At 39.5% G+C, this 19,849-nt stretch overlaps 2 protein-coding genes across 2 annotated transcripts in view; one reads left to right on the top strand and one right to left on the bottom strand.

Annotated features, from left to right (window-relative positions):
• The window catches only part of creb3l1 (cAMP responsive element binding protein 3-like 1), a 32,595-nt gene extending 19,409 nt beyond the window's left edge, over positions 1 to 13,186 (top strand). Inside the window, exons 4-13 of the mRNA XM_062414704.1 lie at positions 3,359 to 3,513; positions 3,601 to 3,682; positions 4,202 to 4,407; positions 4,912 to 5,058; positions 5,498 to 5,556; positions 8,382 to 8,450; positions 11,168 to 11,270; positions 11,533 to 11,692; positions 12,820 to 12,988; positions 13,073 to 13,186. Coding sequence (XP_062270688.1) covers positions 3,359 to 3,513; positions 3,601 to 3,682; positions 4,202 to 4,407; positions 4,912 to 5,058; positions 5,498 to 5,556; positions 8,382 to 8,450; positions 11,168 to 11,270; positions 11,533 to 11,692; positions 12,820 to 12,988; positions 13,073 to 13,109 — 1,187 coding nt within the window. The 3' untranslated portion in view covers positions 13,110 to 13,186. The remainder of the gene's footprint in view (positions 1 to 3,358; positions 3,514 to 3,600; positions 3,683 to 4,201; positions 4,408 to 4,911; positions 5,059 to 5,497; positions 5,557 to 8,381; positions 8,451 to 11,167; positions 11,271 to 11,532; positions 11,693 to 12,819; positions 12,989 to 13,072) is intronic.
• A 409-nt stretch (positions 13,187 to 13,595) lies between these two features.
• harbi1 (harbinger transposase derived 1) lies at positions 13,596 to 19,618 on the bottom strand. Its single transcript, XM_062414567.1, has 7 exons — positions 19,572 to 19,618; positions 18,525 to 18,690; positions 18,197 to 18,399; positions 17,677 to 17,764; positions 17,366 to 17,573; positions 17,113 to 17,288; positions 13,596 to 16,520 (listed from the first exon to the last, which is right to left on the bottom strand). Exons 2-7 carry the CDS (start codon positions 18,687 to 18,689, stop codon positions 16,320 to 16,322), a joined length of 1,041 nt encoding a protein of 346 aa, XP_062270551.1. The 5' UTR covers position 18,690; positions 19,572 to 19,618; the 3' UTR covers positions 13,596 to 16,319.
• Positions 19,619 to 19,849: the final 231 nt, after the last annotated feature.

Here is a 19,849-nt window from a genome sequence, read left to right as displayed (position 1 = left end):
CACTGTGATTAGTAATCATTTTGGTAACACTCACTTTGGATTTTTAGCAGGATACCACCTGTCAGCTGAAACTAATAGATGATTTTAAAAAACGGCTCCAATAGCCTACTGATGTTACTGATGACTTCTCAAGTGACCACCTCAACAGGTCTTGGGATCAGTGTTTATTTCTGTTTTTGACACCGCAGATTTATTGCGGTGATGTTTATAGGATGGGTTCTGTCTGTGTTGATCCCCGTCGTAGTGATGGACGGGATAACCAGACGAGCCGCCGTCTCTCTCTGACGCGCGCACACCTCCATCCCCCTCTGCTTCCAGCCAACACACGCACAGCTTGTAAACTTCAGAGCATTTTACCAGTGCAATGTTGCTAGGAGACCAGGAGGTGATTAAAAAAAAATGACGTTAACTCCTTGCAAACACACACCCATACACACGCACACGGCAACACAGCAGTCCTAGTCTTGTTAAACGGCTACTGCTGTCTTTCCATACACCATGTGAAGCTTTTGTATATGTGTGTGTGTGTGTGTCACAAACATCAAAGTGTCTGGTCTAGTGTTCGTGTGTTATTTAAAAAAAATAATAAAAAAAAGCTGACAATGGAAAATCACACACTCCTCCTTTTCTACCTGCACCATTTACACTTCAGTTGCAATTTACCCCTAAAAAGTTACGTCTCTGATCATAGCTTCACTTTTGATTTAAAGTAAAAGATGAAGTTAAAAGAACTCTCAGAGTTTTAGATAGTTTGGTGGACTTTTGCCTAATGAGGTTCCCGTGGAGCAGTACCTAATTAGTTCACCTTTAAAACAGACTTAATTCAAAGCAGTTAACCTAGTTAACCTTCAGCTCTGGCAGACCTAAGACTTTCAAAGTCATGCTTTGGAAAACAATTTTGAGAAAAACTGTAAATAATGGAAAATTTACATTAAATTATATGCAGGATATCTGTATAATTTCCATTTCATATAATGGTGCAGCCACAAATACTGAACATGGCTGGGGGATCTGCAAGGGACATATTGAGGCAAAGAATGGTCAAAATTGATCCTAAATTTTAGACCCAAGTATGAGTCAAACTGCAAAAATTCTGGATCCCACAATTCCCAAAAGGCAACTCAATAAATTCTTTCACTTGACCCTGTAGGCCTGGTAAACATTCACATTTTTCACAACTCTCCAGCGTTTCAAGCCTCAAAGCAACTCTGAGATTTTCTTATTTTCAACCAAGTTGTTTTCACACTCTGAGAAGCTGCAGTCTAAATGATGATAAATCCTGAGTGAAAATTAAAGTTAAACTCTTAGGAATTATGCAGCGCTGTTGATTGCAGCATCTGGATTCTGTATTATTAATGGGGACTGAGTTAGCTGGATAGTGTGCCGAGTAAAATCTGGAATTAACCAAATCTTGAGCATGGATGGAAAAACAGATGTTGTGGAGGTTTGACTCAGTGCAGTTAAGCAGCTAACTCGGTAAAATCAGCTCAAATCCTGTGTTGTGGGATGCCGTAGGAGACCTTTTGTTTCCTCGGATCTTTTGATCGTTTTTTATAACGTTAGAGGTTTTTTGAGAAGTCGTCCAGCGATGTCTGCAAGAGGTTTGCAAACAGTTTACTCAGCTTATGTTAGAAGTTTTGGAAAAAGTCGGCAGGACGGTGATTTAACGGATTTATTTTGTCTGAGCGATATCCATTTTCCATTCCTCTCATTAATGTGTCACCGAAGAATTGCGAGGATGTGTCACTGAAGAATTGTGAGGATGTTAGCTCTACAGTAAAAACAGTCACTGTGTTTTATTAGTCAGAGGTCATTTCTGGAGGTTGGATGGTGCTGGCAGGGAAGACCGGAGCCTCTTCATCATCTTGTCCACCAGAACACCAAATACACCAGGACTGTCAGCTACTGGCTTTTCCTGCAGTCCTGCACTGGCACTTATGTTCTTAAAATACTAACTCCTTACCAGTAGACTAAACAATGGAGTACCTGTGATGTGCTTCTGAGAAATATATCCACATTGTGTTTGGTGAGCCTCCGTTGAATTTGTACTCTGACCTCATTGTTGGGTCACTCAATAACGCGGGTTTTCTACACTGTTTAAAGTCGGCAACTGCAGTTTCTCAGGAGGGACGCTGAAGACGAGTTGCTGGTTCAGCCCATCTTTTATTTCAGGGTAGATGCACACTCACTGGAGACAAATTATGCACCACAGTTGCCAGAGCGACGTCGTCCAGCAGTCTGTAATAACCAGGTTTGTCAGGAAGTGCTCAAATGTTTTGGGGAAACTCTTTGAAAGTGGGATTTATAAGCTACCCGTTACTTCCCATTGGAAGACCTACAGCAAAGCTTCCCTGGGGAGAAATTAAGTTGTTTGCTAAAGTCGCTCAGAAAGTTGGCAAGGAGCGTTATAGAAGAATTTTAGATTTTTACACAGAGTGCTATTTCATGGCCATATAATGACTTGACATTATTCTAGTGATTTATGACCAAGAACACCATTAATCATTTAATAAGCAATCACATGTTGTCTTGTACTAGGAGATCTGTTGATATCCAAAACATGTTAGTGCTTGTTTTAGACATTTAACTCCTGTATGGTGAATATGTAGGAGAATGAATGAGGTTGCAGCATGCTTGCCTCTTGACACACCACAATGGCCTCTATGCAACTATTAGAGGTATTCCTGGGTCCACTCCGTCCCTAATATTTGAGACCTGGCTCCATTCAGGTCCCAAGTATTGTATTCAGTTATTCATAAGACATCTGCATGGACCTGGAACCGGCTCTGATCCTGTGGCGCGTCATAATCACCCCATAAAGTTTCAGGATGGATGTACACTGAGAAAAGTGTGTTTTTTGAGGCAAGATGAAGAGTGTGAAATGAGAAGTGCAGTAAAAATTAACGTTTTGCTGCCTTTTTTTTTTTTAATATACCTCAGCTGTTTGTGCTGCTGCCAGTGTTCTCTCTTTGTTTGGATCGATTCAGGGCGATCGCATTTTGGATCAAGTCTAATAAACCTTTCCAACTTAAGCTGTCTATCTGCAGCTGTATCTTTAGTACTCCGATTAAATCAGACTTTTCCAGAGTCCCTTTTGATTTAGCTCTCTTTTGAAAATTAATTCATACATGTCAGGATACAGGTAGTCCATTTAATTGAAAAAGTGGACACTAGGCTGTTACAAAGGGTTGATAATTGACTCTATAAGTCCTGTATTAGCAAGGACCTACAAAATACTACAATCATCCATCATCACATGGACACATTTAGCTTCTGCAATGTCACAAAATGTCTTTGTGTTGTACAGTATGTGTTGAACTTGTGTGTGTGTTGTTCTGCTCTCCTGTTTTTCTCATAGAGTTTGAATGGAGCTTCAGTCAGGACCTGTCAGCCATCTTGGTGAAACAGGAGGAGCCTGACGTGGTTCAAAGGTTAGATCCTCAGCCTCTGGAGGGCCCGCCTCTCTTATTAAGCCCTGCCCCTCCACACAGAGGATCGCCATGGAGACACACGGTCAGCGCCACTACGAATGATCGTGTTGTCGATGTTATCAGTTTATGAGCATTATTGGTGTTTATGAGTTTGTTTCTGCGTCTGCAGGAGCACAGTCAAGACGATGTGAAGCCAGTAGCGATAAAAGACGAGCCCAGAGAGATTGGACAGTACCTCAGCCTGCCCAGCGGTACACATAACACACACACACACACACACACACACACACACACACACACACACATGCACAAACATATACACAAACATATGTTTGAGTAGTAGGGTTCCCGCAAGGCAAACCTGTCAAATAAATAAAGATGCTTTCAAGTTTAACCACTGCCTAAAATAATACAGCTGTTGAAAGCCCAGATGAAATATAATCAAACCTCAGCCTCAAAATAGCAGTTTGTCAACATATTTTTTAGGGATCTTATTCTCCTGAAGTTGTCTTCTCAGGCAGAGCTTACTCTCAGTCTGTAAAGTGTTCCCAACCATTTGATTAATTAGAGCTTTTTGGGAGCCATCGCAACCTGACAGACCAAATTCAGGGCAGGAATGTCCAATTTATGCTATCTGTAGCTCTATCTTTATAACCACAATGAAACAGAATCAATCAGAGATGCCAAAAAACAGCTTCTTACGTGTCCCAAATATTTTCTGCTATTAGTTTCAAGCAGAAGCACTAATTCAACGCCCTGCTCCTCTTCAGACGACGCTCTCCAGCTCCCACCCACCCCTCCCAGCAGTAACCACGGCGACAGTGACGGCTCCCTCCCCCCCTCCTCCCCGCACCTCCCTCTGCCACCCTCTTCCCCTCCGCCACAACAGAGGCCAGGAGGTCGTGCCTCCTCTTCCTCTTCCTCCTCTTCCTCATCCACAGCCATTTCCTCTTCACCTCTCCTCACTGCTCCACATGTGAGTAAAAGAACTCGTCCCCTCGTCCTCCTCCTATTTGATATATGTGCATGTATAGCAATGATTTTATAAAGTCATTTTAGACTTTATAGATAATAAGAAATATAGTTACAGACTTAAATGAAATTATGAAATGTATTGTATTATTGTCCTAACTGCAGATACTGTGTAGTATGTGAACCAGCTGTCATCATGGGGTTAACTCATTCCTATAATTTGCTGATAAAATGGGGTCAATTGCATTTGGAGAATTCAGCGTCCGGTCATTGAATGTCTCATTCAGCAGCTTTTCACTGAACAACTGAATCACATTTGCAGTAATGCCATAATATGATGCTCTATGACTCAAGGTTTATTCTGAATGGTTCAATGTGTATTAGTTTAACTGGAAGTACTGCTCAAAGTACTGCTCAAAGAAACAACGGGCGGGTCAGTAACCTGCAGGATTTACTTCCACATAAATTGTTGATAATAGTTGTAAACATTGATTGTTTGATCGTGCAGAAGCTGCAGGGTTCAGGACCCCTCATGCTCACAGAAGAAGAGAAGAGGACCCTGGTTGCTGAGGGTTACCCAGTCCCCAACAAACTTCCTCTGACCAAGAGTGAAGAGAAGGCACTGAAGAGAGTCCGACGAAAGATTAAAAATAAGGTAAATTGGTATGAAAGAGAGTAAGAGGGTGTTAGATAACTAAGGTATTTAGGGTGACTCATAGGTAGAGGATAGATAGATTGAGGGCTAGAGTTAAATTGAATTTGGATTGCATTGTGCCTTTCAATATATTTGGACTCACAGCTGAATTGAGCATCTGATTTACCAAAAAGAAAAACATATTTATTTACAGAATCAGTGGCTGGCTTTGACTTCTATTGTGGGAGTGAAGCCAAGCTTGTGTCAGTTTAGTGTTGAAATTTCTTTGTAGGCTGAGCCAAAAAATGACATGATGCCAGTGATGCTGAAACAGAAATATTGAGATTTTACAGCATTTAATAAAAAAAGGTGTTGAGCTCCAACTGAGAAGAAAATATTTTTTAAAATGAATGCAACAAATAAACAATATAGTATTGAAAAAGGATGTTTTTCTACACAGATCTCTGCTCAGGAGAGTCGGAGGAAGAAGAAAGAGTACGTGGAATGTCTGGAGAAAAAGTAAGGCTTGGAAGAAGAGTATTTGGCCCTGTTTTTACATTCCTTTCTAATCCTTTTGGTTTACCTTTGCATCCGTCTGTCATTTTGTGATTTCTACACCCTTTTTTCTCATTATAGTCCTTTGAATAGGTATCAAAGTAAGCATACTACAATATATCAGTGGCTATTAGTAGTTAGAGTCCAGCCAGAGATGTCAAATCAGAATTACAGATTATACACAACATTTAGTTGTTGTTCAATTGATTAATACAAAATAAAAAAACAGAATCCATTCATATTCTTGAATTTCATTGAGCATACCTGTACATCTGGTCTGAATGGCACACACTTGAAGATGGAGCGAAATGCCTGCTGTCATAGGTTTCTCTTGGCTGCATCACTCGCACCTCCCCGAAATCTTTGCAAAAGCTCAGAGTCTCCAGCGCGTCTTTGTAGCTTTGACGCAATGAATCGCAACAAATGGGGATAGCGGACATTCTCCTCTCGAACGCGCTCACAGTGTCGCACTCAGTTGAACTCGCGAAAAGTGACAGAAGGTCGTGTGAAGAATGTAAAAAGAGAGCGAGAGAGTGAAGATCACACTCTTCCGCTGCACACCTGGGCAATGGATTAATACTTATTTGGTGCTCCAGTGAGTATTACAGCAGCAGGATGGCGTATATTAACAGTCATGATCATGATGTGGATCAGTGATGTGTTTTTAATTGTTTTGGCACGACAAAGAAGGACTAACCTCTCTCAGGTAATACTGAGATTACTTGCTCTTTTTACGGAATTTGTTGAAAATGAAATGAAAATGTAGAAATTCACCAAATGTATTTCAGCTTGGTGACTGATGGTTTCTTTGAGGGCTTAGTCTAGTTCACAGACGTCCAAAGTGACGCAATATCTCATTGAATCAGGACTGAATCATTCAATAAGCGTGCTTGTTTTTTCCTTGTATGGAGCAACGAGGTCAGAGCCTAAACACCAAACATTAATACTCTGCATATTCTACATTCATACACAATTTGTTCCACATGAGTCTGCGAGCTGAACTGTCATTTCGACCAGTTTCATGTCGGTCCAGCTGTGGGAAAAGCTTAAACAGCTGCTTACATACAATGATTACACAAAGGATTGACTTTTTCCTCCCACCTCTCCCCGCAAATTGCTTAATTTTGGCCAAAGGGCAGCCATGGTCGGCGAGGTTCACCAAGATTTGAGCTTAACCATAGGCCTTTTTTATATGTAATTGTGTGCATTACTAGCGCATAGAAAAAAGGAACAATGCCACTGACCAAAGAGAAAAAAGATAGAGTTGTGTACTGCTGAAGTGAACTTGGCAGTAGAAGTTCAGTTAAGAGCAAGTTTTGTTTGTACTTAAAAATTTTCCCAACTGGCTTGAAGCTGAGTGCGGTAAAACGAGAGGTCTGCAGGGGATTAAACTGGAGGCAGCACACAATCGGGTCGGTTTTGTGTCGAGTTCAGATAATCACACGCTGTGAACATGTCCAGATGAACACATAACAATTACAGGATGTATTTAATCTGTCTCCTCTCCTCTGATTCCTTAAATAACATCAAAAAGTGAGCAGAAACTCGTTTTTCCTCATCTTTCCTTTGTTATTCTGTCCATTCCTTTCTATGGCAGGACTCCAATAACCTGCTCAACACATGGGTCATATTCAAGGAGGCGGAGTGCAACAGACATACAAATGTGGGCTTGCTAGCAAAAAGTAAATCAGTGCAGTCAGTTGATAAGTACACAGAGGTTTATACAGGTGGCAGCAAAATGAATATCAGAGTAGAGCGATAGTGTCCTGGTGCAAGTTCATTTAACTGAATCAAAACATAGATAGGTAAGAGGAGGTGTGTAAAAACAGAAATCTTTTCCATTATTCCTCTTTATGTTTCTTTTTTGGACACAAGGACCGGATTATTGGATGATCCCTCAGAGAGAAAGCAGCGGGACGACTCACTGAAAGGAATGTGCATGAATGAGCCGCATTCATCCAAACATAGGAGGAGATCAGGAGGATTATGAGATAACTAAGAGATTAACAAGATGTTTGGTTGATATTAGATCGATAGGATTAGCAGAAGATGACTGATAGAGGGAGAAAAAGAGAGAAAGGGATGAAGTGAAGGCAAAGTTGAGAGCAGGGCTTCTCTCATCCTCCATGTCTTCTTCTTTCTCTTTGGCTATGTGTCTGTTTGTGCACTTTTATGCAAAGATATGATCAAAATGGAGAATGCAAATGTCAAAATTCAATGAAAGTTGGCAATAAAAAGTGATTGCAACAGATTTTTCCAGGTAATAGATAATCTAACAAAGAAATGGTTCATTTTCATTAAAATACTCTTGTAGACTTCTATTATATCTGTCCACCACACCCTCGAGTATGCATCCATTAGTTTTATGATAGATATTCTAATTCTTTGCATACAGTCATTTCATACTGATTCATGACAATTATTTGGCACATTTCAAGTTGACTTTTTTTTGTCTTTGAATGAAAGCATGAAATATGACTGTTAGCTGACATTAAAGAATAATTATAGTGTGTCCAGCACTTATTTATGGAGCCCTGAAGTCTTATAATAACCTGCAGGGAGCTAAAAAGGAAACCATTCTTATCAACACAAATCAGTAGTTTAAAAAATGAATGTGTTTGGCAAAAAAAGCTTTTGATTCTCTGGAGCTTTAAACATACACTTAGCTTGACATTTGGATGGTGTGAGAGTGAGTGATAATATTTCTAATCAGACGAACAGTAAATGTATTTGCAGAGCTTTGAAATTGATAAAAATGTTGTGTCTGTGTGTCTCTGTGTGTGTTTTAGGGTGGAGAGCTACACGTCAGAAAACAGCGACCTGTGGAGAAAAGTAGAAAACCTGGAGACTGCCAACAGGTGAGAGACACACACACACACACACACACACACACACACACACACACACACACACACACACACACACACACACACACACACACACACACACACGCTGGCTGACACTGCTGCTGTCGTGCTTCTGAACAGACTGAAGCTGTTGTGCGCTGGCTCCAAACACTAATTACACGGACCCAACAATTTTGTAATGATGTTTGGATTAACGTGACTGGAAAAAGCAACAATTGTGAAAAGAATGCAGCTTGATAAGCTGAGAGACGAATGATCTGAGTTGCTGCAGGGCTGCAGAAACTGGGTCTCATCTTTCTCCAGTATTTCTTAGAGGAATGATGATGAGTAGATCGGCAAGCAGCAAAACTGTGATTGAGATAAAAAAGGAAAGTTTTAGTACACATTCTCTCACTGTGTTTACATTTCAAAGGTATAGTATAGTATTTATGGTCTATATGTATAATTTTTGGAGCTTACGGTGTATATATACAGAAATTTATCTGCTCTATAAGCAAAGTTCAGACTCACCGAGCTCCGTTTGTCTCCTCTGTTATTATAACAATATGAAACCAATCTGCTATTATCCTGCAGTGGGTGGGTAGATGGGGTGGGTGGGTGTGGTTGAGGGTTGAGGGGGGGTCAGTCTCTATGTCTGTCTGTCTGTGGCGGCCGCAGTCTGTCATTAAAGCTGCGAGTCAACAGTAGCTTTCATCATGGAAGGCAGCCCCCTCCCTTTCTCACCACACACACACACACACACACACACACACACACACACACACACACACACACACACACACACACACACACACACACACACACACACATACAGCGCTGATGAATATGTTAAACCACCACACGGAGGAACAATGAGTTGGCACAAATTAGGGAACATGAGTCAGCACCCTTGTTCTCTTATAAAGTTCAGAGTGTGTGTGGGTATAAAAAAATGTTTTTAACTGGTCTAAATTTAAGATCATGGTTCCTGAAAATGCCTTAAATGCAGTTATTAGTGGTCATTTTGTTCACCATGCAGAGGTTTTTCTGTACTGCACATCCATGCTTAGATTCACACAGAACTAGGTTAGTTAGACTCATTCTTGGACTTTTTTCAGGTGTATTTACAGAGTCAGATTAAAAGATTGATATTAATTTAATCTTTATGTGTCAAGTAAGGGCACATGGTTAGCCTATCTGAGACTAATCAGAGACTGGAGGCTTTACAAAAAAAAGTGCAAAAACCTCATAACAGCTTATTTATGCAGTTTCGTGTGACTCGGAGACATAAATTCATGTGCTGAATATTGACACACACACACACACACACACACACACACACACACACACACACACACACACACACACACACACACAGACACATTCATTCACTTAGTCAACCAGCATGGCCTTTCTAAGTACTGTATATTTAAAGCATCAGTAACTTTAGCAGTAAATCATTGTGGTTTCAACATCAAAGTCCTGCATGAGTGTGTATGTGTGTGTTGGTGGGGATGCTGCTCAGTATCATCCCGTATAAGTTTATTACAGCTGGCAACACACAGTTTAAAGCTGCATTCGGCTGCATGTGATAGAGATCAGCATGGACATTTAAAACATTACATGCACCGGCAGACTGGGTGGATGGTCACTGGCTTGTTCGCTCATTGTTTAGTTGAATTTAACTAATTAAATCATCTCTGGAAAGCTGCTTTTCTGAGTGGCTCCTTGACTGCTCGATTGACTGAACTGACCATCTAAAGGCTGTTCCACTGGAAGTTCAGCAGTGACTGGCTCTCTGTCTCCACTTAGTGGTCAGAGTGTGTCCTTACAGCCACTGACAGCTCATACCATCAGCACCCTGCTCTCCAGATCCCAATGACATGCTGTTTTCAATTCTATTCTTGTGGTTTTTTCTGGTGTACTCTATTGTTAACGTGCTCTCTTTACTTAGTCTGGCTAATTGACAAAGCAACAGTCAATCGGGTGGTTATCGGGTAAACCAACTCAATATTGAGAGCCATGTGATGAGAGAGAGATTCTCTGTAGATTGTAGGTGAAATAAACTGTACGTCTGAGTGCGTGTATGAGTTTTCTTGTGGTTTTCGATGGCTTTACAGTTCAGAGTATGCTGTACTTAGTGGTGGGTGGGGAGTTCAGTCATGCGTGTGTGTGCACATGGACCCAAACATATACATTCATGAAAGAAGAAGAGCAAATCTATGAAGGTACTTCTTGCCATAGAGCCTTTCTCTTAGCTTTTACACAAATCATCAGGCTTAAATATCATAAATGGTGCCAATCCTCACCCAATATCAAGGCAGAAGAATTAGTGTCACTTCCTTGAGCAACAGAAAAAGCTCCAGTGTGTCACCATAAGACAGTAAAAAGATATCACACAGTACTGGCAGCATTGTTTCAGTGATAACCTAAAGGCACACAATGCATGCACTAAATAATCAATGTCCAACTTCCAGATGTGACTCACAGCTGATAGTTTGACTGATTGAGCAAAAATACAAATGGTATTTTCCACTGTATTCCTGCCAGCACACAGCGGTGATGAGGTATCATTACAGATACAAGTTAAGACATTCTTCTGTGCATCGTTAACATGCCTATGAAACAGGCGTTTAGCTATAAATGTATTTCTCAGGGAAAGTACGTCGTCAGCCTTTCTTTCTCTTTAATTTCTCTTTATCTATATCTCTGTGTGTGTGTGTCCTCAGATCTCTCCTACAGCAGCTCCAGAAGCTTCAGTCGTTGATTTCGGGGAAAGTTGTCCCCCGTTCATGTAAAATGGCCTCAACTCAAACAGGGACATGCCTCATGGTAAGTATTGTTGTAAAGCTCTTCACATACATACATTTAGATATATATAGAGAGATTATCAAAGCACTATGATGCTTCAGGTCAGGCTGTATACATACTGTGGTCAGTAAAGCAATAAACTTGAAAAGTTATTTTCAAGTTTATGCATTTGACAAGCAACAGCGTGATGCCATGTTGTATTTATTCAAATTATATCCAGATTTGGGCATCTCTCAGTTATTATGATTTATTAACGTGAGTGTTTCTCACTCTCTCTATGCAGATGATGGCGGTGTGTTTTGTCCTGGTGTTGGGCTCCTTCTCTCCCTGCCTCTCTCCCTTCTACTCCCTCTCTCACAGCTCCTCTTTGTCTTCATCCTCCTCTAACTCCCCCTCCTCCTCTCCTTCTCCTCCATCAGCGGACCTCTACACCACCAGTCAGGGTAGGTCTAGAAATAGGCGACGTCTTATTAAAAAAAACTTGTTTCAGAGATTGCTTTTCAACTATCCTCAGAGAATAACAATGAACTTGTTGCATTTGGTACTTGTAGATGGAGAGCAGTTGCATTAGGGATAATAATAGTCAAAGCAATAATAAACTGAGTCATCACATTCAAGAAAAAGAAGATAAAACTCAGTTTTTTCCTCTCTGTTCTCATTTGATGGACTATAATATCTAATGGAAAAAGTATGAATAAAAGCCCATAAAGAGGGCCTGAGATTCATTTTGAGAAAAATAAAATTTGGACAGTGCAACAGTTTTTTTTTTCTTTAAAGAGAATGTAGAAAGAGTAAAAGTTCATTTTCACTGCATTCCACTTCCTTAAAAATCCCATGCTTTAACCACAATCCTTTGGGGAAACCCCCTTTTTAAACCAGAAGTTAGGCTCCCATCATGCTAAGTACAGCTCCATTGTGCCAACAACCATCCTCAGCGTGGTTAGAGGCTGAATCTGGCCATATTACCCTATAGCTCCAGACATTCGTTTTCACGACATGTTGGTCAAAAGGACATTTTGACCTGACTGACTGCGGCATTTAGAAATGTCCAAACCAGACTTCATTGCAATGGGCACAGTAATTGCAGAGATACGTTGCCCTGGACAAATGTCACTGCGGTGGACGAAAAGACTCATTAACAAACCATTTGTTTTCTTTTTCTTATGTGCATTAAAGAAGAGTTCCCTTTAACGACACAGTCCCAGATGCTTCCACAAATGGGTTTTGGAAAAGTTGCAAAAGGTTACTTAAAAAAAAAAGAAGAAAATCTGTATTTTTGAGTATTCTTAAAACCTGCAGCTTTCAATCTCACATTTTCCAGTTCAACTTATACATTTGCAACCATTTCTGTTCAACCATTTCTCAGGCAACATGTCTGTTTTATACCAGAAAGAGAAGAAAGTACAATTCCTTTTTTTCTTCCATACTTATGCATATATCAGGATGTTTAGCGTTTGATATGTTCATAATGAAACAGTGATTGATCATGAATGTAGAAAATCCTAGAATACACAGTCCAACAACCCACATTTCAAGAGAATGAACGTCGGTGTGTGTCTGTGTGTTGCAGTCCGCTCCCGCAGCCTGCTCTTCTACAACGAGGGCGCGCCATTGGAGGAGAGTTCAGTGACATCAGAAGGGGAGCGGCTACAGTCAGAAGGCCACTCTCACATCCAGACAATTCGTTACACAGCTGATGCCCACAGCAACCAGACAACTGGGCCCAAGTTAGACCGCAGGTACAAACCATCACTTTCTCTTTTTTTTTAGGCTGATTGTTAAATTTATTGTCTTCTCAACTTTAACCTCTTTCTTCTCCTCAGAGAAACAAAGCCAGATGGAGTTTCAGAGTTTTTCTGACAGACAGCCTGACTCTTCATCCCATGACTTCTCACCACAGACCCCTAAAAATAAAAACCCCAGAACCTTTAGACTGCTAAACTCAGCGGGCATGTGATCCACACGCCATATCAACACTTCCAACTGGACCAAAACCTGTGTCAACATTATTCTGTCATCCAACCATCATCATCCCTTTTTAGAGAGTGACTTCATCTCCTTCAAAACTGCAGTCGTCTCATCCTCCTCCAGCTGATATCCTGCCTGTAACTTGTACTTCACCTCTCTGCTTAAACAGTCTGTTAAACCTGAATATACTTGATTTGAAAGGGACTTATTACAATTTTGAATTTTTATGCGTTGAAAATGCATATTAGGTCATTTAAAAAAAAAAAAACAACAACTAACCGATTCATATTTAGTTTAAACAAAAATAGAGAGTATTTAATTTAAAATACTAGACATTACGTAGGAACACACGGGGCCTTAAATAAAGAGCCCCTAGATATTATTACTTAAAGATGCAATGTGTAGCATTTCAATAGAAGTAATTTACCTTTGCAAACTACTCGATGCACAGAAATAATGTTATAAAAGTCCCCTCAAGAATTTGTAACATCCACAGCTACTTCTGAAGATTCATCTTTGCTTGCTCTTCAAAACAAATGCAGTGTAGCACTGTTAGAGAAAAAAACATCATTTTCGCAAGAGTAAACACAGAGCTTCAAGGGAAGTGCGGTTTTAATATTAGGAAACATAAAGTGAAACATGTTGCACCATTAAGAAACAGAAGTATACTGTGTATGGACCTCCACTGTGTGATTCTAGTTTATTTTAGCACACAGTGCTTGCATTTTATTTCCAAGTCACTCCAGATGCACGACATCAGATGAGTGTACCTGAATGCAACGTGTGTTGCTACGAACAACTAGGAACTAAACTAAAAGCTAAACATGCTGATGTAAATAAATGCATCCTTTTAAAAGGAAGCTGTGCCATTCAAGTGCCTTTCACTCACCTCAGTCAATTATATGACCAACTTGGCCTTGCATGTAATGCCCATATATGGAAGTATAAACCCGGAAACGTTACTACAACTAGACTACTAATACTACACACTTTGTGTTTGAAGCAGGGCTGGCCTGAGCCTTTTGGATGCCCTGGTTGAGATGATGTCATTTCTCCATTCCTTGCTTCCTTTAGATCATCATTAACAGGCTGAATGTTTAGGATTTATCTTTGCAAAGCATTTATTTCACAGGTATTACTCTATTTGTGGGGACCCCAGACAAGAGGGCCAAATTGGCCAAATTGAAGTTACTACTAAGCATTTATTAATTTTTACACTTTTTGAATCAATCTTCAAAGTTAATATTAGTTTTTATCACCTCCAAATCCTGCATCATTTTAAAAGAAGACCATATTTTCATAAAAAAAAGGGGTTCTGACAGGTTGGGAAACATGACATAAAAGTATTTTTATGAAATTTAAATTGTATATATAATATATTTGCAGCATCAAAAAAGAGCATATTTAATTTATGCAACAAAAAAATAAATAAATGTACTGAACTTGTTTTTATGGTTAGTTTATCTTGTCTTGTTTTTCTAAATAATGTTTACAAAACACAAAAAATACAACTTATAATATATTCTGAGCATCCAAAAAAGAGCATATTTATTTTATGCGGGAAAAAAAAAGCAATTGTTTGTTGTGTTTTGGCATTTAGGATGATGTGAAGGTTTACATGATGGTGTATAGTTTACATGCTGTTCAGTGGAGTGTAAAACTTTGACATGATCTGTTTGTGTCTGTTAACTGTAATACAGTGTTTATGTTTCACTGCTGTCGCTTGAAACCCTTTTTTTTAAAGGCTCCTTGATGATTTGAAAATGTCTTCATATTTTTACCCTCAACCTGTAGTTTTGGACTCATAAAGATCTTTTATTGACTCCCAAAGATCTTTTATTGACCCCCGAAACCCACAAACCAACTGCAAATTAAAAAAACAAAAATTAAACATTGACAATAATTCTTAAATATAGATATTTTTCTGTCATAAATGCATCCTATAACCTGTGACAAGCAGAGGAAACATCTCAACATTGATGCTAAATGTGCTCATGCGACAGCAGTGTATGTTGTATTTATTCCTGTTTGTAGAAAGTGTGTGTATATATTGATGAAGCCAATCAGGGGACTATTACATTCCAGGAAGTAAAACACCACTAGCTTTGTTCTCTCCACAGTTTGAAGGAACATCATGATATATTTTTTGAAAAAAGTTTTTATTTCTTGACCACTATTCTGACAACGATTTTTAAATGTTGTGATATTCCTAAAAACATACATTTCACTGCCCCAGTCAAAATCTGCGAGTAAATAATTACTTCAGTTTTGACTTTTAAACCCTCAAAACATCCAAAACCTTTCAATTAACAGATTTTCTGCTTTTCTTATATTTCTCTATCTGTTTCACTGTGTATCCCTCATGCTAAATGTTTGGTTTGATATAATCTGTGATACAAATCATCATGTGACTGCAGCCCGTTGCGCAAACATCCTGTCATTCTCACCCCTCCCCCCCAACAGTCAGTAAACCCATCAGTGTACATAAATAATGACAACCTAATGTGCAGTTGTTGTAAATAAGGGCCTTGTTTTTGTATTGTGACATATTCCAAGATTTTAACCTGTGGAATCATGTGGGAAAGGGAGACACGGGGAATAAATATGGGTGGAAGATGTCAGAAATAAATTTAAAGTGGGGTGGGATTTCAAAAAGTTAAAAAAAGAGGGAGGGTCACTTTTTCCACTTGTAAAGAAACCTGGACAACACAGCAACTAAACACAGTTGGAATAGTTGTAAAACATCAAGGAGAGCTTGATTATTCTGACCTCATAATGTCTGAATGGCCTCAGAGAATAATCAAGCACTTTCCAGGGAGTTCAGTTATTTGAAATGTGTTTGGGTGTGTTGTTGTTGTCTCAGGTTTGTTGTATAGCGTCCTGCATGTTCCTCCATATATTACTATGTTATCTTAGTTTAGTCAGTAGAGTAGAAACCAGCAAAATATTAAAAAATTGCATCAGCAACACCGTGTCTGTGGACATTCTTGCCTCAAATGTGACTTTTAATGTAAGTCATTTAAAAGTCTTGACTTGCTTGTCTTAGTCTTTAGTAAACTGACTCAGATGAGATCAGTAACACTGAAGAGTCCAGCCGGCGGTTTAGCTGAAGTGTTTGAGTATGAGCTGTTTCCGAAGATCCTCTGCCTGGCTGTCGCGGTCCTCGGGTCTCTGTTCGAGGCTCTCTGGCTGCTCCAGAGGGTCCGTCCTCTCCAGAGTCCAGGCGTCTAATCCGGACTGCAGGGAGGCGTTGTGGAGAACACAGCAGGCCAGCAGGATGGACGAACTCCTCTCTGGAGAGTACTGCACAGAAGAAAGCAGACAACAGAAGGTTAGTAAAGGATAACACACAAGAATATGGCTACATTTTTGTATGTTTTTTGAACAATATGCAAAGCAAGAACACCATTCAGTTTTTATTTAATCAGCTTATAATAAAAACAGAACATTATAAGGGAACTGGGGGAAGTTGGCTCAGCTGGCCAGACTAAAAAGAAAGCAACTCTTCCTTATTCCAGTTTGGATGTCCAACTTTTAAAATAAAAATGCATGTTTAATAGGTTTAAAATACAGATTCATTTGTTTTTAATTGCCACATGTGAGTGGTAAAGTATAGTGTATGAATGATCTCAAATTTAACTAGTGCATCTGCTATTCTTCAAAAATGAGGAATTTTCTGTACAGTTTATACCAAACTGCCTTGAGAATGTACTACAAAAGTATATTAATCAATACATGTAATAATATATCACACATGTTGAACAATAAGCCATAATAAAAGTAATATATTTGTTTTCATGAGGCTGAGTAGTATTCTTGATTCAGTGTAAATTGTTAAACTGGTTATTGATTTTATTACAAGTGGAGACCTTGAAAAAATACACGAATTGAATACCTGTAGGTATCCTTTGGTGCCGTCTAAACATTTGAATCTGGTCTGGATGGCTCTGAAGGTCCTGTCCACTATCTCATGTGTAGCGGTGTGAGCAAGATTATATCGAAACTCTGCAGGGGATTCTGGGCAATCCACCGGGGTCATCAACCACTTTCTGAGAGGATAACGACGGTCACCTAGGAAACAGAAAGCCTTTAACTTCTTACTTCTACACCATTTATGTTGCGTGGACTTTATTTTTTTGAAGTCTCACCCAGCAGCCAGCCCTCTGATATTTCCTGCAGCTGTTTGTAGAGAGCGGATCTTTCTAGAACTTCAGTGTCTTTGAGTCCACCTGGCCAGTGCGTTTCTGCGCTGAGTAACAACCCTCGGGAGTCACAAACCAGCTGACAGCCGACAGAGTGAAAGCCTTTCTTGTTCACGTACGACGAGTCTTCGCTGTTTGGAGCTTTGATAGCAACCTGGAGAGGAAGAGCAAGGAAAATGGAGACGAAGGGATCAGTTTGGCTATTACCTGCTCTATAAATGAATGATTATGTGTTGATACAATATAATATACTAAACCTGAACACAGTCCAGCACCCCCAGAACTCCTGGAAATCCTTCAACCTTCAGAAACTCCTGGAAGGTCTGATCTTTGCTGGACGGATCTCTATTTCAGAAACATTATCATTGCTGTTACTTTACATCTACTTTCTCTCTTTTATTGTTTTCTCTCAGCAGAAATGATGATTTTTTAATTTCCATACGGGTAAATAGAGTTTATTAGCAGTATAATATTCACCACTTTCTTGAACAGCTAAATCAACTACAGTAAATGACTCGCCTACACTAAAATAAATGTGTATGTTGCAAAGAAATAAGTACAGTGTTTAAAACCAAACTGCATGCAGAATTTACAAAATTCACAAATGAACAAGAATCCTACATGCCTGGAACTTGCTAATAATGTAGGCATGGTTGAACCAAAATGTCCAACATAAAAATGTCAATAAAATTGCTCACAGACATTATCATACTCTCTAATTTAGAGAGTTGTTTTTTTTTTTTTTTTTTTTTTTTTTAAAGTTAATACGTATCATACCTGTTGAATGTGATGAACTGGGGAGCTTTCTCCACCAGGGCTTTGGTCACATTGGACACACATCTTGACATTGACGCCTGGCTGATACCGATAGTGTCTCCCATAGACGTCTGGAAAGAGCCAGATGTGTAGAAGCCCAATGCAGCCAACACCTGGACCTCAGGACTGATGGCTCGAGACCGCTGGGTGCGTCTGCACAGAGACTAATGCACAGAAAATTTGTAAGAGAAACACAACATTGTACAGAGTCTATGCAGATTTCAGGAAAACAAAGACAAGTCAGCTGATGCATGTGTTCATTCAAAACTGAAGATCAGGACATACTCACCTCCCTGAGTAACTCCACCAGATACAGGATAAACTCTCTGGGGAAGCCAAATTGAGTGAGGAGGATGTTGTCTGCGACAGAGTCCAGGTCAAAGCGGTCCAGGGTTTTATGGCCTCGACCATGCAGGAGCAGATCACAGTCCAAGATGGCTATAGAGATCGCCATGCTGTGTGTGATAATACATTTACTGTCACAGTCTCCACTTCTGTCTCCCCCTCCACCTTGCCTGCAGCCTCTCTCAGGCAACCAGCTACCACTCATCATGATTAGTCCAGCCATAAATACCAGGTGCAGACTCCACCTTGTCACAGGATCATATATTCTGTTTATGCATTCAGTCAAACTTTCAGCCCTCTAGATTATTACTGTTCTGCTATAAATCTGCATTTATTTAATAACCTACACCCCTGACATCAGCCCTCCTCATCAGGTTTGCATAGCTCCCTGATCTTCTATCCAATGTCTAATTGATACATCGACTAAGTATAGCAGCTCTAGTATATTTTAATACTGTAAACATACACAGAACTCAATATTTTGCTCTTTGCCTCATGGTTGGTTTGTTTTTTACATCCTATCGATGCTGCAAATGTTCTATATACTGCTTAAAATCAATTATTTTGTGCTATATATCGTATACTATTGCATATACTGTATACACAGTGGTTATTACAATGTATTATGGTGTCGATAACTTATAGCTTACTAGTTTGTATGTAGATAAAGTGACACATATTCTATTGACTGATGAATTTATAATATATATTGAACTAAGATAGTTTTACACCTTTCAATGTAACCAATAAAATGACGTACAAAACCAAGAGAAACTGTGTTCATGTTTTAAAGCGTGTTATTATCAGTATGCAGCTAACTTATCTCTGAATCAATGCAAACAATCGTGCTAACTAGCAAGCTAGCTACTTAGCGTTTGAGCTATCCTAATTTCAGCTATGCGTGCTTGCACAAACAACTCTAACTGTTACTAACTTTACTATTCTAAATTAAAGCATTACTCGTTTTTTCTTCATTAAATTGGGCACTTACCTTTACATAAATAATACAGCTTTTTACCGACCAAAACAACCCACAGGAACACCTAACCCACCATCTTTACTCGCAGATTCGACGCAGTAAGTGGCATTATATGTTTACGTACAGGTTATTTTATAGCATGTATTATATTGCTCTAAAAATGTATATAGTGTTTTTATTATTACCATCCGTGAATTTATTATTCACTTGTTGTTTTTTGTATCTTTTAGACGTTTACAAATCAATTAGACGAAAGTGCGGTGGTGAAAGGGCTGTTATCCAAACACGTC

Source organism: Scomber scombrus, chromosome 24 (assembly GCF_963691925.1).
Source record: "Scomber scombrus chromosome 24, fScoSco1.1, whole genome shotgun sequence".
Classification (NCBI taxonomy): Eukaryota; Metazoa; Chordata; class Actinopteri; order Scombriformes; family Scombridae; genus Scomber; species Scomber scombrus.
Note: the sequence above shows the minus strand (reverse complement) of the source record. Positions and strands in the feature narration are given on the sequence as shown.

What these genes read in the sequence shown, in the direction of transcription:
- harbi1 (XM_062414567.1), bottom strand. Translation starts at nt 18,689, where the DNA reads ATGGCGATCTCTATAGCCATCTTGGACTGTGATCTGCTCCTGCATGGT. An exon ending in TGGTGGAGTTACTCAGGGAG is followed by an intron (nt 18,400 to 18,524) that starts GTGAGTATGTCC and finishes TCTGTGCATTAG; the next exon opens with TCTCTGTGCAGACGCACCCA. An exon ending in CAGTTCATCACATTCAACAG is followed by an intron (nt 17,765 to 18,196) that starts GTATGATACGTA and finishes TTTCTGAAATAG; the next exon opens with AGATCCGTCCAGCAAAGATC.